Below are 17,804 nucleotides of genomic sequence, written 5' to 3' on the forward strand. Positions count from 1 at the left end.
CATTCTTGATTCTTTACAATGGCGGACTTTGATATTAGCAGTACTAAACTTTCGGCTCCTGTTGATTGATTCTAAGGTCATTTGACGACGCTGTTTCGTTTGGAAAAATTATGTAGTGTCGAATGAGATTTGCATATGATAATAAATACTAAACGTGTGGGAGGAAGTTTAAGATACTGTCTCTATATTCGCCCAAAGATACTGAGTAAAATGACGAAGGTCATTTACGATAGCACGAAAGTTGTTTAATCGTTAAGAAACTCATTACTATAGATTTTGTACGTTTGATATTGCACACTAATAATTCATAAACGCTTTGGTATATTACGAATGGTACTAGGGCTTAATGCGTAAGTTTTATTTCGTCACGGTTCAGGAAAGAATTTGGACGGGTGTATGGTGATAAAACTTTCATCAGTTTTGGGTGACGAAAGTGCAGGAGGAATTTAATATCAGGTTCATGACAATTTTAAATTCTAGAATTATTATTCTTTGTAAGACAAAGATGATAACTGAGTGGGACGTTATGAAATTTAATATTTCTTATTAATGTGTCGTCTGTCTCCAATAATTCCCGGTGGTCTTCGTCATCTTAGAATTAAACTGAAGTGAATTTTGAACATACTTAGACTGAAAGTAACACGCACTCGACCCAGTGGTATGTAATAAGAACCACTTCGGAGCGTGATGTAATGCTGATTGATCAGGGCTGTCCCAAATCTCAGGTGCTGTGACAAAAACGAGTATGGAGAAATGGTGAAATTAGGAATTGTAAGTAAAGCCTGTAATAGTACCGCAGTTGATTACACAGTAAACAAAACCTCTTCTAGGACTGAACTCCGGTCTCCGCGGTGAGAATCAGACCATTTACGAAATGGGGAAATTATAGACTGGGGCCGAGAAAGAAACAAATTAAGGCCTTGGCGATGTTCAGACAATGTTAACAACACGTCCGGTAAGAAATATTACTATTTCCTGCACCCAAAGAATGTATTGATATCAGAAATAAATCAAAGTATTGACGAAACCTGCCAATCAGCACCTCTTAATAATATTTGGTTAAGACTATATAAACACAAAACTCAAAAAATTCCAACATTACAACAGTTACGTATAAGATGCAAACCTAACTATACCAGTTATATTCCATGTAGTCATAAGATTCTGCCACCTAATCTTAACCTAACCATCAGGCCATGTCTCTAAACCTACAGGGAGCGTTGTCCTACACACACAAGCGACTGGAGCGTCATCTAAGCCGAGGCTCGTTACTTGTGGTTTTTTGACGTAATCAACTCGACTAACGCTCTGAAGAAGTGTCTTATTGCAGGATTTCTGTTCTGTGAAGATGTATGTGGGAAGAAAAAGCGACTCTGCGAACCACAGCGAGTCGCTTTATGTCCTCTCGTTAACGGTTCCGTGGCCTTCTACCCGTACTCATCACCGCTTCTAGTTGTGACCACTTCCATGTCATTACCCATCCCTCCAGATGTAGCCTCGGTAGACCAATATAATGACGGCGGTGTCAGGGCGATTTGGGTCTAGAAGACAGACCGGCTAGTACGAAAGTCGATGATGCCCGGTTGTTGTTAATTCTAAGGATACGCACTCCACCAAGGCAATTTTGTGGTACGGGCCGTGACTAATGTTGACACTGTTAATCGCTTTGCCTGAGACACTCTGCATGCTGTCATTAACCTTGTGCAAATTGATGAAAATATAATGTTTTAATACGACGATGTTACTGTGATTTAAAGATAATGTGATTGGCTGTGCATGTAACGCGATTGGGGAAACGAAAAATACATGCAAACAATTCAGAATAAACACCACTAGTGATATCTAGACTTAAAGGTGGTGATGGTATTAAAATGAAATCTAGGAAAATGGGGTGAGACAATGTGGGTGTGGTGGTCTGGTTTGAACAGGTTGAGGAAAAGGTGAAGTAGCTGACTTGTGTGTGGTATGAACTGAAGTGGCTAGAGAATGGTCCTGTGCTTGCCTGTTGTGTTGTTTCGATTGAAGTTGCTGTGGAAAGACTCAATGGATGGATTTTATGTGGCATGGACTGAAATGGCCAAGGAAAGAGTTTAATGCTTTGATAGAAAATAGTAGTCTGCCAGAAGCACAACGTAATATTAATATTTATTGCCTAATTACAATTTACATAGTTAAGGAGGAAATTTATAACTTTGTTTGTGTGCGGTCTGCACTGAAATCGCTCAGAGAAAGGTTTATTGGTTTTCACACTTTAACAATTTTAAACAGGTTAGTCATACCTGGAAATTGTAAAGTTTTCGTAATCTGTAACTTACTGTGAACAATTAGGCCTATAAACAAAAATTAAAATTATGCAATTGTTACTTCAAGATAGGTTGCTTTGTAGCCTCAAACACATATTGAAGAAATACAGTTTGTGTGTGTTAGGGGGAGGGGTGTCAGACTTCATTCATCTGACTGAAGCGAGGAACACGTGGTGGTCTCTTCTGGACACGATAACAAACATTTTGGCTCCTTATAATACGAGAAATTTCTTGACTAGCTGAGCTACTGTACATTTCAAGAAGGACTTTGCTCCGTGGATTTAGGTGTCATAAGTTCTTACCATAACTCTTTTGTTTCCTGACAAGTTAGTGTGTGATGCTCATGTTTTATTCACGGCTGATGTGCGTATCTTGAGAGCCTGTGTAGCATCCGCGGTGCTTCCCTTAACGCCAAGATAGCGGATTTTTTTTAAAAAAAAATTGCATTTTAACATCACTCGGTTACTGTTTCTAAGTAATTTGGATGACATTACAATATGGTCTTTAACCAGCAAATGCTGCTTTTTTGATGTTAACCTGCTTACCACCTAATGACTGTGAGGGATCCCCACCTGACATTACCTGACTGCCGCTCACGCAAAGTAGAATGATTGACTTAATGAGCACGCGTTAGTGGTTTATCCACTTTTCTAATTTTAGCCTAATCCTATTTCCCAAAAGGAACTAAAGATATCACTTCACAGATTAGTTTCGTTCTTATCTTTCTGTTGTTTTACTCTCGTTCGTGGACAAAGCGCTCAGGAGAGAGAAATCACAGTGTAAAGAGGAAGTTACTTAACCCTTTAAAGCCTAGCGGTGTCTACAGACTAAGTGCCACCTGCTTAAACAGTCTTTCCTTTGCCATTTTCCACACAGATTGTTCTTATGGGTCTGTTCTCAGAATAAACAGCGATTATTTATCGAAACAGTACGGATTAATTTATATTTGTAATGGTGATGTGTTATGTTTTCTTTATTGACGTAGGACTACATTTTTATATTCTGTTATTTAAATTAATTTATTGTTTTAAAGGATTAATTTACTTCTTTAAACTGTGCACACTATATCGACTGAATCAGTAACGATGAAATTGGCAAGCATGTAACACACGGAAGAAACATGAAATTCACGTAGAATTTTGGTTTGGAAACCTCATGGAATGTTTAAGTTGGAAGACGCAGGTACAGACAAGACGTGTCTTAAAGAAACAAATGAAAATGTGGGTTGGAATGTAGCGGCTGTTCACAGCTTCTGTGCCGGCATTTTGTTTTCACTTTCATGAACGTTTGAGTTGCATGCAAAGGAATTACTTGATAAGTTGAGTAGAAATACTAAAAGCCGGTTCATCTGAGCAAAATTAATCTTCAGCAGCAAACATTTTAGTTTCAGCTCGCCAATCTCATAATCTTTTTTGAGAAATGATGGGGACCGTACAGTGTCTCATCGTACTTAAAGTACATGGTCGTTTTAGTTCTACCAAAGGCCATCGTAATTGTAAAAGAGTATCTCGAGTGTTTGGCTTTTGATATTTCCATTTTTGGGATTAAGAAAGAACGTTTCCTCAAAACGTTATTAGACGGGTAAATCGGATAGTTGAAATTCAAGAAACAATGAGACATTCAATTTTAGCGCCATTTGTTGCGAATTCTGTCAAAATTAGTATTGCTTCGTCGTTATCATCCCACGTTTGTGTGGTTTCGTCCTACATAACATAAATTGGACGACTTTCCACGTAAGTAGGGTTCTGCGATCTGAAGTTTCAGGTTTTCAAGGTGATAAAGATTAAGATTTTTGTCTGTGGTTTGTGACGCCGTGTAGCGTACCACTTCCATGTCTCGGATGGCAGATACTCTGAAGATGGAAGTGAAAAAATCCTCCGAAACAACGGCAACAACACTACATGGCTTCACAACCTATAATTTCGCGATGGACAGACTTTTTTGAGAAATAAAAAAGTATCTGAGGAATGTGACGAATGCAGGCTCTTAATATTACGTCAAATGATATGGCCCGTATTCTGATAATTGACTTTCAAGACAGCACGTTAAGGTTATTTAGTTTAGAATAATCGTCCCTTTGTTTAAGTGCCTATACAGTATAAACATTACAGCTGAATAAGATGCCACCTAATTTCTGGAGTGATGCCCTGAATCTCCCAGAAGCATTCAACGGACATGACTCTGCAGGGAAGGCTGAATGCTACAATCCACAATTCCATTTGTGTGTATGTACATTTCCCATCTGAAATCCTAATTAATACTGTCTGTTAGTTGACCTACATCTGGAGGGAGAGCGGAATTGTGTGGCGCTAATCCCACCCCCACTTTCTGAACCCTCGTCCCTCGCCACGTCACGCCAACGAACTCACTCGACTCTCTTGATGGGGCGCCACAAGGGAAGAGCAATGGGAATATTGATGAGGAAGAGGTTAAGAAGCCACACGACTCCATTCAGATCCGTCCCGTGGTAATATCAAGTTAGAAAGTCAGAGACTTAGGGAATTATGGCCGTAACTAAGAGAAGGTTTAACTTAAAGTTCCCATGAATAATGAACCGTATACATTCTTACACTGAAATAATTTTGCATGTTACCCATTGTATGTAGTCGGCTGCTATTACCGCCTGAAGATGACTGGTTGTCATTGTACTGATATATTATTAAAATGATGCCAGATTTTTATACGTTGCAAATATTCTTTTCGCCATTTTCTTTCTAAATGTCCTACAACTTTATCCTTTCGCAAGGGTGACAGACCTACTTACACACAAATGTGAAACAGCAGATACATTTACTTAATTATTTACTTTCTTAGATAGAATGCCTACGAAGATGACAAAACGTCGTTATATAAAATACCAAAAAAACAACATAAACTGACATATACAGAACATGAAAGACGAATTAGATGTGTTTTCGAGGTTTCGGAGTATTTTTAAAAACGAAGTCCTTACAGAAAGAAATTATACACATGTCTCATGACCGAACACTAAACTTTATGTAAATAAAAGAGCGACATTCTTAAAAGTTAAAGGTGGACACTTTGTCGTTTGCAGAGTCAACTACCAGGTGTCGGGGCTGCAGCCTCTTTGGTTTCACGTGTGCAACGTATTCCTGCACGCTGCTGCCTCTTTGCTGTTCACACGCGTGACCCTTGCTGTCGCCGGACTTCAGCCAAACTTCGCCGGGGCTGCGGGAGTCCTCTTCGCTGCGCACCCCATACATACTGAGGCGGTGAGTACACTAGAACACTTTATTGTTACTACTGGAGAGTGTGACAGGTCCGATCTTCTACCGTGGCATCATTTAGGATCAGGTGGTTTAGCTATTGTGTGTCATTTACCCTCATCCTGCTCTGAAATTGATGAATAAAAATTAACAAAACACACGAATATACACAAAATTTAGTGAAATTTTGTTTTAATTGATTTACTACGTTATAAAAGAGATAATTTTTCCGAAACTTTACTAGTGTTTGTATCTCACATATTGGGACCATGGACTCAGTGATTAAATGTTCGTTCTCTCGTCTCTTCCACCCAGCACATTCTCCTCATTGATTTCACATCCCAACAATTCTTGGGAAAAATAACAGTTATGGAGCTCGTATTGATACAGTTGTCTCCAGTATCCTTTCACTTTGTCCCCCCTTGGGTCAGTACCTTGTTCTCAGTCGCCCTAAACCTCCTGTACGTTTTTCAGAGTGAGATATTAAGTTTCGCATGCAAATTCGAATGATGAACCGTAACTATCCATTTTGGGCTACGCATTACTGTTCTTATTTTGTGCCTGTTGTAATTTACAAATTTGACATCTAAATGGTGTTTTTTAATACTGTTTCTCGTGGAATTCTATTAGAATGTTCGTATTGATCAAAGTGATAATGTAATATTATTGTGCGTGCTTTGCATTCCACATTCCACTAGCACCAATCTCTGTGACTGGAACAAACAAACAAATAAGCCTTGTTGTCAGAGGCTTTAGATCTCAGAGCTGTATAATATAAGCCGTCTATGAAATGTACTGAAAGAATTGCATCACACAGTCAAAAATAGTTGAATTAGGGAAGGGAGTGTTAATATTTATTTTATCAATATTTATGTTTTTAGGCTGAAGAAGTATAAATATTTAGGTCCTAGGAACGTTTATTTAGAATTCTGTTATCTGTGTTTTTGGTTTAATGTAAATAGTTTCTAGTAAAGGGGAACAGTTTTTGAATTGAAGAAGGACGTAAGTATCATTAAATAAATTTGTCGTTGTGCAGTTAATTGTCTGGTGAAACGTTTAGATTGGCTGACGGATTTATTTACTTCATATACAGTGTCTCTGAGCGGTTTTTTTTATAATATATTCACTTAGGCCCTTCTTACTGAAGATGTCACCACATCACAGTAGACTGATGGTGATGGAGGAATGAATTTATGTATAGCGTCCCTGCGTTAGACTATTTGTTGGCAAATCTCTGGTCTCAACTATACAAACACACAACCGAGAGAAGAGTAGAGCCACTGAGTAAACACATAGAAAACCAATCACATTCCCAATTACAAGCTTTACTTATGTACTGTGGAACTCTCCCCCCTATCTAAACTTATCCTGCAATTGGGACAGATATATCAAATACTTGCAAAGTGTTTACACGCTCAGTGGCAAAGAAAATGATAATTGAATGATGCTACCAGTACGTATTAGATTTTTTCACGGCGATAAGAGTTTATGTTGTATTCTTCTGGGTTATTACGCTGTGAAGAATATGCTGTCTCCATTTTCAACACTGAAGACCACAATATAAATTCTGGTGCAGTAAGGCAGTGACTGAAGTGTTTTCTGGAAGGTAAAAAAGGCAAAGTCGTCCCTTTGGCTATTAAATCACCAGACCATGAGGATGTAAGGGCTTGTGGAGGTCTAGCTGTACGTATAATCATTCGATACGAGGTTGAGTTGGTCCGGGTTGGACGCGCTGTCGAAGACATGAACCCATGCCCTGCCGGGAATAGAATTCCGGGCGTTCGGCCATTAACCTACTCATTATACTAACTGAGCTCTTCCGGTTTCCATTTCATAATTTTTTTACTATTGTCGAGTCCCATGGTGTATTTTTAGGTACGTCGGAACTTGTGGTTAGAATAGACTCATGAAATAAAACAGATTTTGCACGTTGAAAGATACAATTAATGCACAAATGTGGAAATTTCAACGTGACACTTTTTTCAACACTGTTCGCTATCTTATATACTTAAATTTACATTTATTTATTAAATTTTTGTTGCCCTAGTGTTGTTTGTATTTTCTTATGCATACACATTATGCCATTATAGCATATCTATCGTTAATATTAATAAATACTTTTATCTGGTACTCAATTTTTTTGTTACTTGTTAGTAAGCTGTTAAATTCTTCATCAGGCTGTGTTCAAATTAGAGTATAAATGAAAATTTTTAAGGAAGCATGGACGCCGCTCTGGGATGTATATACCTTGTCGCTTTATTTCAAGTTTGACGGCCAACATTTTGTGTAGAAAAAATATATAATTATTTATCTATATTATTATTTCGTTGCATTTGTACATTTACAGCCCAGTAAATAATTTAAATTTATGTCTATGTGTGTGTGTCCTGGGCTTCAGTCAGTAGTGACTGAAGATAAACCCCGCTAATTGTGATCTGTATATAGTGGACTGAACTCGCTCCGACTGCCATCATTTCTGTTTCCTTCTGTCGTTAACTCTCGATTTTGGGTATATAATTGTAGATGGGGCCTTGTTTCACGCAAGTGCGCAGTGTGCATGACGAAGACCGTAGCTGGAGTACAGATACGTGTGCAATGCATCAAATCCAACCCCGAATGTAGCTGCTATTTTTTTCTCATCAAGGCAGGCCTGCGTCAACCTAAATCCACCCACTTACTAATTTATCATTTTTACATGCCTCACGTCTACATTATCATCTGTTACTCCCATTTCTCGCTCTTTCTCATAATAATAATAAAAATTGACAGTGGAACCACGGTTCCCTAATTAACGTTGAATAACGTTTAACTGTAGAAGTATATTTGTACAGAAATAAAATTTTATTTACACATTAATGTATACCTTTACATCTTATCTATACGTGACGTCATCCACGGACAGCTTATCTATGTGTTGCGTCATGTACTCAACACACTCACTCTAGAACCGTTCTCTGTTACCAAATAAATGGCCAAAACTCCTAAACCGTAAGAGTTAGCTGAAATCTGTTTGCAAATTTGAAAAGATCGTGTTTATTTACGTATTTCACTTACAATATGTCCCGATCTAACTCTTACGCTTTAGACGTGGCAAGCGGTTGAAGTTAAGGAACGAGGGTATAGGTATTACATGTTTTGGGTAATTATTTCAATATGCATTATAGAATAAAGCAAACATCATGTAGAAAAAACCCTTTATTTACTCTTTAATTTACATTTAGGTTTATATTCTCTATCTTACATAGGTCTCGAGTTATTGGCGTTTGAAGAAGTTGCACACCAGCGTTACCTTACATCTTACAGTTTCCTTTGAGTGTACCGTGATTTTCTCGGGTTCGATTCCCGACGGTACCCGAATTTATAACTTGTGTTGGGCAAGGCCGTGGCCTAGGCAACACGGAGTTTTCCTCCGGGGTCTTCCCCGATTTCTCCGTGGCATCCCAACAATTACTCCATTCACACACAGAAGAAGGCAATGGCAAACCACTTCTAGATCATCTGCCAAGAAAGTATATGAACAGGTCCCAGTCCGAGAAAAGGATGGAAGGATCCTGTTCATATGGACCTGTCGTCAGACAGAACATTTAAAAAAAGTTAAAAAGCTAATTGGAGCAACTGAATGAAGAGGGAAATCCTATCTGTACTTGGCTCTGCTCATTACATTCCAACCAATTAACTGTATGCAGTTCAGTATCTTTTCATTCTCTACACGAAATAATGAATTTTAAAAGTGGTCCTCATCGGCCTATGTTATTTCGACACTTATACGATTGCATACGAGTGACACTACTAAGATGGTACTGTCATTTATAGTGAAAACAACTACGAACTAACCCTTGGGGCAAAAATAGCATCTTGTTATTAAGAGGTCCACGGACGATGTCCTCTCGTCCTTCTGGTAATGAGAGTGAAGACGTTATGGTCGTAAGTAGTGAAGTTTCAGACAGAGACGGCGGGATTTTAATTTTTTGTGAATTTTGAGATGATCATTTGGAAATTACATTTTTAGTTTGCTGGAATGCTGACTAAGGAAGGTCCTACGACCGGGCATCTTATCACAGGATTTTTGTGGTTTTCCTCCGTCTTAAAGCAAATGATGAGGTGGTTCCCAGGTTCCAAGTTGCTGCTGCATGCTTCTCAATCAGTATTCCCGATTTAAATTAATCAAAATTCCCCCTCCCCCCCACTCACTGCTGTGGAGGTCACTGACTTGAAGCGTGATGTTCTTCCAAATAACATTTAAAATCCAGTTTTACCACAAAGAAGATATCACTTCCATTACGAAGATCAGATTGTTAATGCTATTTAGAGAAATAATTGCAAATATATTGCCTCTCTCATGACCTCCAGTTCACCTTCGCCCCTTTATCATCCTATCGGCGTCTCTTCACTCGTCTACCGTGAAGATAGAAACTATACGATACGTTCCTTCAAAATGTTAGTAATGACCTACAAGGTTACTCCATCATCACCACCAGAAGACCTCAGTAACCGATTTCTTTTATGATTTGAGGTTTCGCCCTGATGACGGAGGCAGTGTGGCCTCAGAAACGTTGGTTAACATCGACCAGACTACACAGCGCAACAACTCAGAAGACAGAAATCTTCATCGCGCTGATGACAGAGGCAGTATGACCTCCGAAACGTTGGTTAACATCGACCAGACTACACAGCGCAAGAACCCAGAAGACAGAAATCTTCATACTCATCGCCCTGATAACGGAGGCAGTATGACCTCTGAAACGTTGGTAAACATCGACCAGACTACACAGCGCAACAACTCAGAAGACAGAAATCTTCATCGGCCTGATGACAGAGGCAGTATGACCTCCGAAACGTTGGTTAACATCGACCAGACTACACAGCGCAACAACCCAGAAGACAGAAATCTTCATCGCCCTGATGACAGAGGCAGTATGACCTTCGAAACGTTGGTTAACATCGACCAGACTACAGAGCGCAACATCCCAGAAGACAGAAATCTTCAGCCTATTTCTTATTTTATTATCAACGATTTCTCGACTCCGTATGCCATGCCATGTCGTTGAGTGGAATGGAATGTTTTTGAGTATATAGACGTTTTTGTCCCAGGCGTTTTCAATGGCAAGCGAACTAACAAAATAAGCAAATGGACGGAAGATAAATTTTTTTAAGATCGTACGGGAGCGCGAGATAAAGAAATGTTTGCGAGTTCTTCTCCGACGGAAGAAATAATTTAGATTCATAAGCTTCTAAGCGCTTTGTAATCTTCCTCCACCACAAAGGAACCTCTAACACGATGAGAAGGTTAATAGGGCATATAATGAAAACGCTCCTACAGTAAAGTATGCAGGGGATAAATATTTCATAAAGTATTTCTAAATGGGAAATGGTGAATAGGAACTTAGATGTTCTTCAGGCACATTTTTAAAAGCAGTCTCTCTCTTTTGCTGCCTGTGCGAAGTTTATAGCTATAAAAGAAGTAGATCACTTGAATTATGTGACTTATGCGCTGAATAGATATTAGTAATATGTAAGTACCCAGGGAGGAAATGTTTTTTTTTGCAGATGCGGGAATTTTAAACAGACAGAGAGAATTATCCTTAATATAACTTCAGTAAGCTCACATATCTTCGAAATATGTTCTTTGCACACCGCACTGAAATTAACTCAGTTCGGGAGTTGAGTCGAATTTTGTGAAGTGGCCAGATCTGTTTTTAGCGTTAAAATTATAAGCGAAACACAACAGTAACTCAAAATATTATTTCACAATAAGCGCATTGGCACTACAACTGTCGGATTTTCCCGAATAAAACAAAAATTTATATTCTTTGTTCCTGTCCGTGTTCGACAGAGTAAGGCGTAAGTAATGACTAATTCTATTCAAGTCCATAACATTAAAAGTGCGAAACCAATTTATACAATTTCTCCTACTGGATTAAACCATATCTAACAGGAGATAATAAAGCAATGCACACAAAATAAACACGCTGTTATAACATAACGCTGTAGTCAGCAGATTTTACAATGAGCTATGAAAGCATTTTGTGTGAATAACGGTCTATGGTGAGGAGGTTTATTGTAGTCAGACTGGAGTACTATGTGCCCACTACATTTGCCTGCTAATAATTGGGCGAGACTCCTGTATCTAAAGTCTTGACATACTAAACACTATATAGATGAATGTACATTGTCACGTGTCGGTGTAAGGAGCTGCACTGTCAGCCTAACGAGGAAACCTTGTTTCTTATTTTGCTGGCAGTGATACTTCAAGATTTAGCAACGTGTATACCGAAAAGCAGAAGTAAATGAGATGTGAAGGATGATGTGTAAGCAGGAACTTTAATATATCCCCTTTAGAGTACACGGGCTCTTCTGTTCTTGTTATGTAACTGCATGACTCCGATAGAATATTTCTTGAGAAGCCGATAGTCGCTTAAACAGTCAAGAAACCCCCGGTTTTTATGGAACCCAGAAGCTCATTGCCGCGTTCAGAAGAAACCTCCACCGATCGCTATCCTGAGCCACCTGACTCCAGTCAGTATATTGCATTTCCTTAAGATCTCCTCGTCCTCTGTACCATTTTGTGACACGCTTTCCTAACGCTGGGGAGACCTAGACGTAGATGGGAGGATAATCTCAGGCGGGATCTATGGGAGATAGGAGTTGAAGAAGAATGGATTTTGCTGGCCCAGGACAGGGTCCGGTGGAGGGCTTTGGTTAATTCGGTGATGAACCTTCGGGTTCGGTAAGCCATCTAGTTAGTTAGCTTTCCTAACGGTGAAGAGGTCTCACCTCCAGCCCGACCCAAAGCCATGGGACCATTCATTGTTACCTGTCCGCGACTGACTATTAAGGAGTCTGTTGTTCGCTGTTCTAATCAGAATTGCGCTGATCCTTGCCCGGCTTTTTTATTTTGCAAAAAGCGGAAAAACGAATGTTTTAAGGGCTTCTTTTTTTTGCAGGAAACAGGACAGAAATCTTAACAGGATATATTAGTAAGACTTGGATTAGAAGTCACTTCCTGTCTGGCGTTTCATTTCGTAAAGCAGAACAGCAAAAATTCCTGAATAGTGATGGAATTTGAATTAGGATTCTCCACACCGAATGCCTAGCTTTCCCGGGTATTTTTTGTTTCACGAAATGTACTCGTAAATTACAAAAAAATGAAAATGACGTACACGCGAATAACAGACAGTTCTGTATCGAAGAAGCGAAATTTATTTCTGCAGAAAAAATCTTATCTTGTATTCCGCTGCATGTGCAAGAAAAGCTTTTTTGTTTTTATTTTTTTATCTCTCGACGAGTGGGGTAGGAAATTCTTTCCTCCCTTTCTTTCTCCATTTACTCTTAAAAAGTGACAGTGCCACAGGATACAAGACGAATGTAGAAAGCGGAATGTGTAGATAGAATGAAGAAGAGACACGAGGGCACGCAAGCTTCAACATGGTAAGACGTTGCCTGGATGAAATAAAACTTGAGAAACAGAGAAATTCTCGGCCGTAGGAGAAGAATGGATGGGCTGATGCTCGGGTACCAAGAGTGAAGCGTGACTTGACTGTAGGAACATCGCCTTCAGACCTTCAACAGTACCACGGGTGTGGGGGAGGGGGAGTTATTGTCATCAAGGGGGGGGGGGGAGACACAGACTATCGTCCGAATTTTGTCATCTATTTTTGTTGCGTTCCTCTGGGTTTAATATAGCGTATGTACATTGCGTTGGAGCGACTGGAAGGACAGAGCTCGTAAATCTTTGACGTCGAAGTCCGGGTTTAAGTCAGACAGCGTTTCTTGGCGTCGGGCCCCTTTTGGATCTCTTAACAAGTTTTTGAGTCATAGGACTGACCGCTACAGTCTGAGTCTTTAGTTAATTTCTTAACTCAAAGGAAACACAGGTCTTCAATACAAAGATAAATTGATTAAAAATTCTGTTCAAGGGAAGCATCGCTACTTATTCTGAGAATCATACAAAATACATTCATACAGTTTGGACAGAATGCAGAGTAACTGACTGATGTAGCAGATGGTGTGTATCGTTAACCACTAGGCTTTGTGGAGTTATACCTAGAACCTACTTTTGATATAAACTTTTTGCTCTTTTCTCCCCTTGGATATGACATTCCAAACTGCATTCCTGAAGAATCTTAAGTTCAGTTCTTCTTCTCGTCAATTCTTCTATCCTCCGTCGTAAAATCTTGACTCATTTCATCAGCTTTCTAGTAGCGAGTGTCGGAGATCAAGACTTAATTGTTAGATACGAACCGCCACAATCCGAAAACTTCGCATTTTGCAGTTCCTTTATCTTCTTATCACTCTTTATTTTCTTTCGTACTTTATAAAGTTTTTCTTCTTGTTTCACTTTTAAAACTTCTTCACATACAAATTCGCTCCTCTTTGATCTCCTCTCGTCTTTCTTATCCTCCATCTTTGTCTGTCGTTTCCTCTCACTCCCGTGCAAAGTTCTCTGTGCACAAATTCGTGGATATCCTCCACCAAGAAATTCACTTTCTTTGAGAGACTGCGTCTGCAGTTTGTACCATTTTACTATGATGCTGTGTTTATACTTGGTGGTTAAAACGTGGGCGTGCATGTACGTCTGTTTATATAAGATCGTCATGATGTTCCAGCAGCGACGGCTGCATGAAAGGCACTTACTGATAATTAATAACTGCTCCTTATAGCACAGTCCTCTCTTCTGAGCCCTATAATGATTTAGATGACTCGAGTCCAACCCATCCAACCCTATTTTCCTAAGATCCATGTTAGTATTATCTTGCCTCTAGTTCTTCCAACCGCTCTTTTTCATTCAGAGTTTCCAACCAAAATTTTGTACACATTTTTCATCTCCTCCGTGTGTTCTGCATGCCCCGCCAATATCATTCTTCTTGATTTGATTACTACAATAATATTTTTTGTGATGAGTGCAAATTATAGAGCTCTTCATTATGAAGTTGTCTCCACCATCTTTTACTGAGTCCCTTTTGGGTTGAAAATTTCTCTTCAGCACCCTTTTCTGAAACACCTTTAATCTGTGGTCTTCCCTTAGCACGAGACCCCACGTTTCACACCCATGCACTCTTTCTTCCCATACAAAACTATTACTTTTAACGTTAATTTTGTTGATTGGTAATCATTATAGCGTTTGTTATTCATGAATGTTGCGAGCATTTTTTATAAATTGCATGCAGTATGTGTCGGACCTATAGCTACTATATATAACTTAATTTCAAACATTTCCAAAAACGTTTAGATTCTTCATTGATTAACGTACTTCTACACAGGTGTTCATTACTCTGTCAACCAGCTAGATATGCAACTACAGGTAACCCTCGATTTACGCCGGGGATGCGTTCCTGGACGAACCGGCGTAAACGGAACCGGCGTAAATTGAAACTCTTCTATAATATAAATCAATGGTAAGTCAATGACATGCGTTCCCGGCACACAAACCTTGACGAGTAATATAATGGCATTACATTTAAAGCTCTGAAATAACGTAAATAAAATAAAGGGAATTTAAGAAAATATATTTTATACACTTACAATCGGCAATTTGTTGGTCCCCGCGATTGACTGCGATTCTTTCATGTGATTGATGTGTACAGTCATCTCTGCTGTTATGCGATAGTTTCATTCATGTAAGACGCTGACCTATAGAAAATCGCGAAGTAAAAATAATCCCGGTGCCTCCGCAGATATTAAATTAGTCCTTTGAAAGTTTAAAACGCCAGGAATTAAATTGCATAAGAGCAAACTCGCATATGCAAAAGTTTGCATTTCACAAACAGCTTTCACCGTTTCATCGACCTCATCGGAGCAAATTCGCGTTAAACATACGTAATTGCAGAGGTGATTGTATTTATAATTTTTATTCAAAATCAGCAATGTAAGAATTACGATTTAGTAGACGAGAAACATTGTAAAACATTATAAATAATAGTAAATTTTTTTCACTGTTTGACTTGCTGGTTTCAAAAGCGGCGCAAATTGAACCTGCGCAAATCGAGGGTTACCTGTATTTGCTTTTGCGGTATTTTGCATATTTATAACACGTCCAAAGTAACACTATTGAAAATATTTCTATGCTTTATCATCATGGAGATTTTAGAGGTAAAATATACAGGTTGTGCCAATATTAAATTTAGTTTTCTGCTGAAATATGATTCTTTTTGTACAAGGAATGCAATTTCTGAGGTAAATGAATCCACTTCTAAAACTCACAATTAAGGCATGGGCAATTGAGCTTAACAAACAAACAAACATGCACACCCTGACTTTTGCAAGTACAAACAGAGCACCCAGTTTTTTTTTATATTTTTATAATTTTTCGTAGCTTCTTTGTTCGATGTTTGTATAATGGCATTGGAAGTTAACTAGACTATAGCGTCGAATGACAATATTAATGTGAATGAATTGGAAAGGATATTAAAGGAAGCGGTTGTGGCCAAATTTAACTTCCTGTTTAGACGTTCAACACAGAAAGCTTTTTTTTTCAGGAAGCCCGTCTCCTGTCCAAAATTTAAAGCAGAAAAGCTAACAACTCAAAGGCGATGTTTGAATTTTTAATTATTACCTTGGCCCCTAGAATTTCTATCATATTTTCACACACACGCTCACTCTCTGACACTTTTCCCGTCTGTGCTTTCGTATCCCCTAACAAACCTCTTCTGTTGTACGACAATCTTGAGGGACGTCGTAATTTCACTTCGTGCCATTCTGTGGAGGAGTTCTCCAATTCCCTTCTATTTGATAAACTTCTTGAGACACGAATCCATTTCAATCTTGTGCCTTTTCTCTGTGTCTAACTTTCTTCTTCCCTCTAGCGTAATTCCTTTCCGACATTACTTTCTTCCTTACATTTCTCCCAACCTCACTACTCCATCAACTCTACTTTGATATCCTGGTTTAGACACTCCAACTACTGCCACCATTTCGAGCTACTTTCATCCTGTAGTAATATCTGTAATAGTTGATTGGATTCGACAACTTCAGTATTGGTTTCTGATCCTTTCTTTTTACTTGAACATAAGTGTACGGTGATTTGCTGTATGGGCATGAACATGTGTTTTATACATGACTGTACTTAAAGTCTTAACAAACTCCTGTAATATTGTAAAAGTTTGGAGCAGTGAAATATAAATTCATGCACCAGTAAATATTTTCGTTTATTGCATTTCAGTCCTGGCAAAAATTGAAGGTGTATTTTATTACTTTAATAACAAGAGTTGTCGGAAATGTGTGCTCTTTGGTGTACACTGAAATTCCGAAGGTGTTGTTTATAACCCCACATCATAGGCATCTATAATAAATTTAAAAAAATGTTAAATCTTATAAGTGGCATGCTAATGTTTGCACAGTGCATAATCGATTTATTTACTTAATCACTGCAAATAAGGAAATGCTCTGATGCAGTCATGTGTTGAAAAGATTTCGTTTATTTGTCAAACCTAACGTAAGTTTGTCTGGTTGGCTTAACCAGCGTAAATGCTAAAAAATTTGAAGGCCTATTTTTTCCGCTTTAGGTGTGAGTGTTTTATTGTGGTTTTTCCTTTGTACTTATTTGTCTAGTATTATGATTAAACTGTATTGAACAATTAAACAATATCGATACTTTGCATAACAAGTTGACTTCAACGAGCGATTCTTTAGTTGGAAATAATAAGTGTTAAATTTTATTTCTACTATAACTGACAATTTTCAATGATAGAGGACCATACGTTGTTGATATAAATCAGGGTGAAGATAGGGAGCTTGTTTCTACCTGTATTGTTAAATACGTAAGTTGTTTATTAGTGGAATGACCTTTGCATTGAATTCGAAGGTTAAAGCAGTTATCTTGTTATTTTATGTCCACACCCAAAATCGAATACACAATTACGTTTTTGTTTGAATTCAGGTCCATATTGCTTGAAATGACTCTGAAAATATATTCCATACACGCGTATGAGCACACAAAGCGAGTAATCGAATATTTTGAACTATAGCACGACAAATGTGTTAAAGAGTAAACAGATGTGTTTATACATATTCATAGAATATTTTAACTTTTAAACACGTAGACATTGTGATTGAAATTCTATGAATATATAAAACATATATTTACACTCTAACCGTTCATAGTGATATATTTCAGAATATACGATATGCCAATTTTCATACTTCGTACAGGAGATAATAATAATAATAATAATAATAATATAATATATTTGGTTTAGACTATATACAGAGATCTGTGGCCGCCTAACACCAGGTTTTCACGGCCACAGTCCTTACATACGTAGCACTATTAGCACTA

General features: G+C 38.4%; 1 protein-coding gene across 7 annotated transcripts in view; it reads left to right on the top strand.

Moving 5' to 3' along the window:
- LOC110834283 (protein O-mannosyl-transferase TMTC1-like) overlaps positions 1-17,804 on the top strand; it is a 191,684-nt gene that overhangs the window by 87,441 nt on the left and 86,439 nt on the right. For all 7 annotated transcript variants that reach the window (XM_087354165.1, XM_087354164.1, XM_087354161.1 and 4 more), the window contains exon 4: positions 5,359-5,536. In XM_087354165.1, the coding sequence (XP_087210291.1) occupies positions 5,359-5,536 (178 nt within the window). The remainder of the gene's footprint in view (positions 1-5,358; positions 5,537-17,804) is intronic.

This window comes from Zootermopsis nevadensis, unplaced genomic scaffold (assembly GCF_977971745.1).
Source record: "Zootermopsis nevadensis isolate Lab colony 2312 unplaced genomic scaffold, Znev_1.0 Znev_ptg000022l, whole genome shotgun sequence".
In the NCBI taxonomy this organism is placed as follows: Eukaryota; Metazoa; Arthropoda; class Insecta; order Blattodea; family Termopsidae; genus Zootermopsis; species Zootermopsis nevadensis.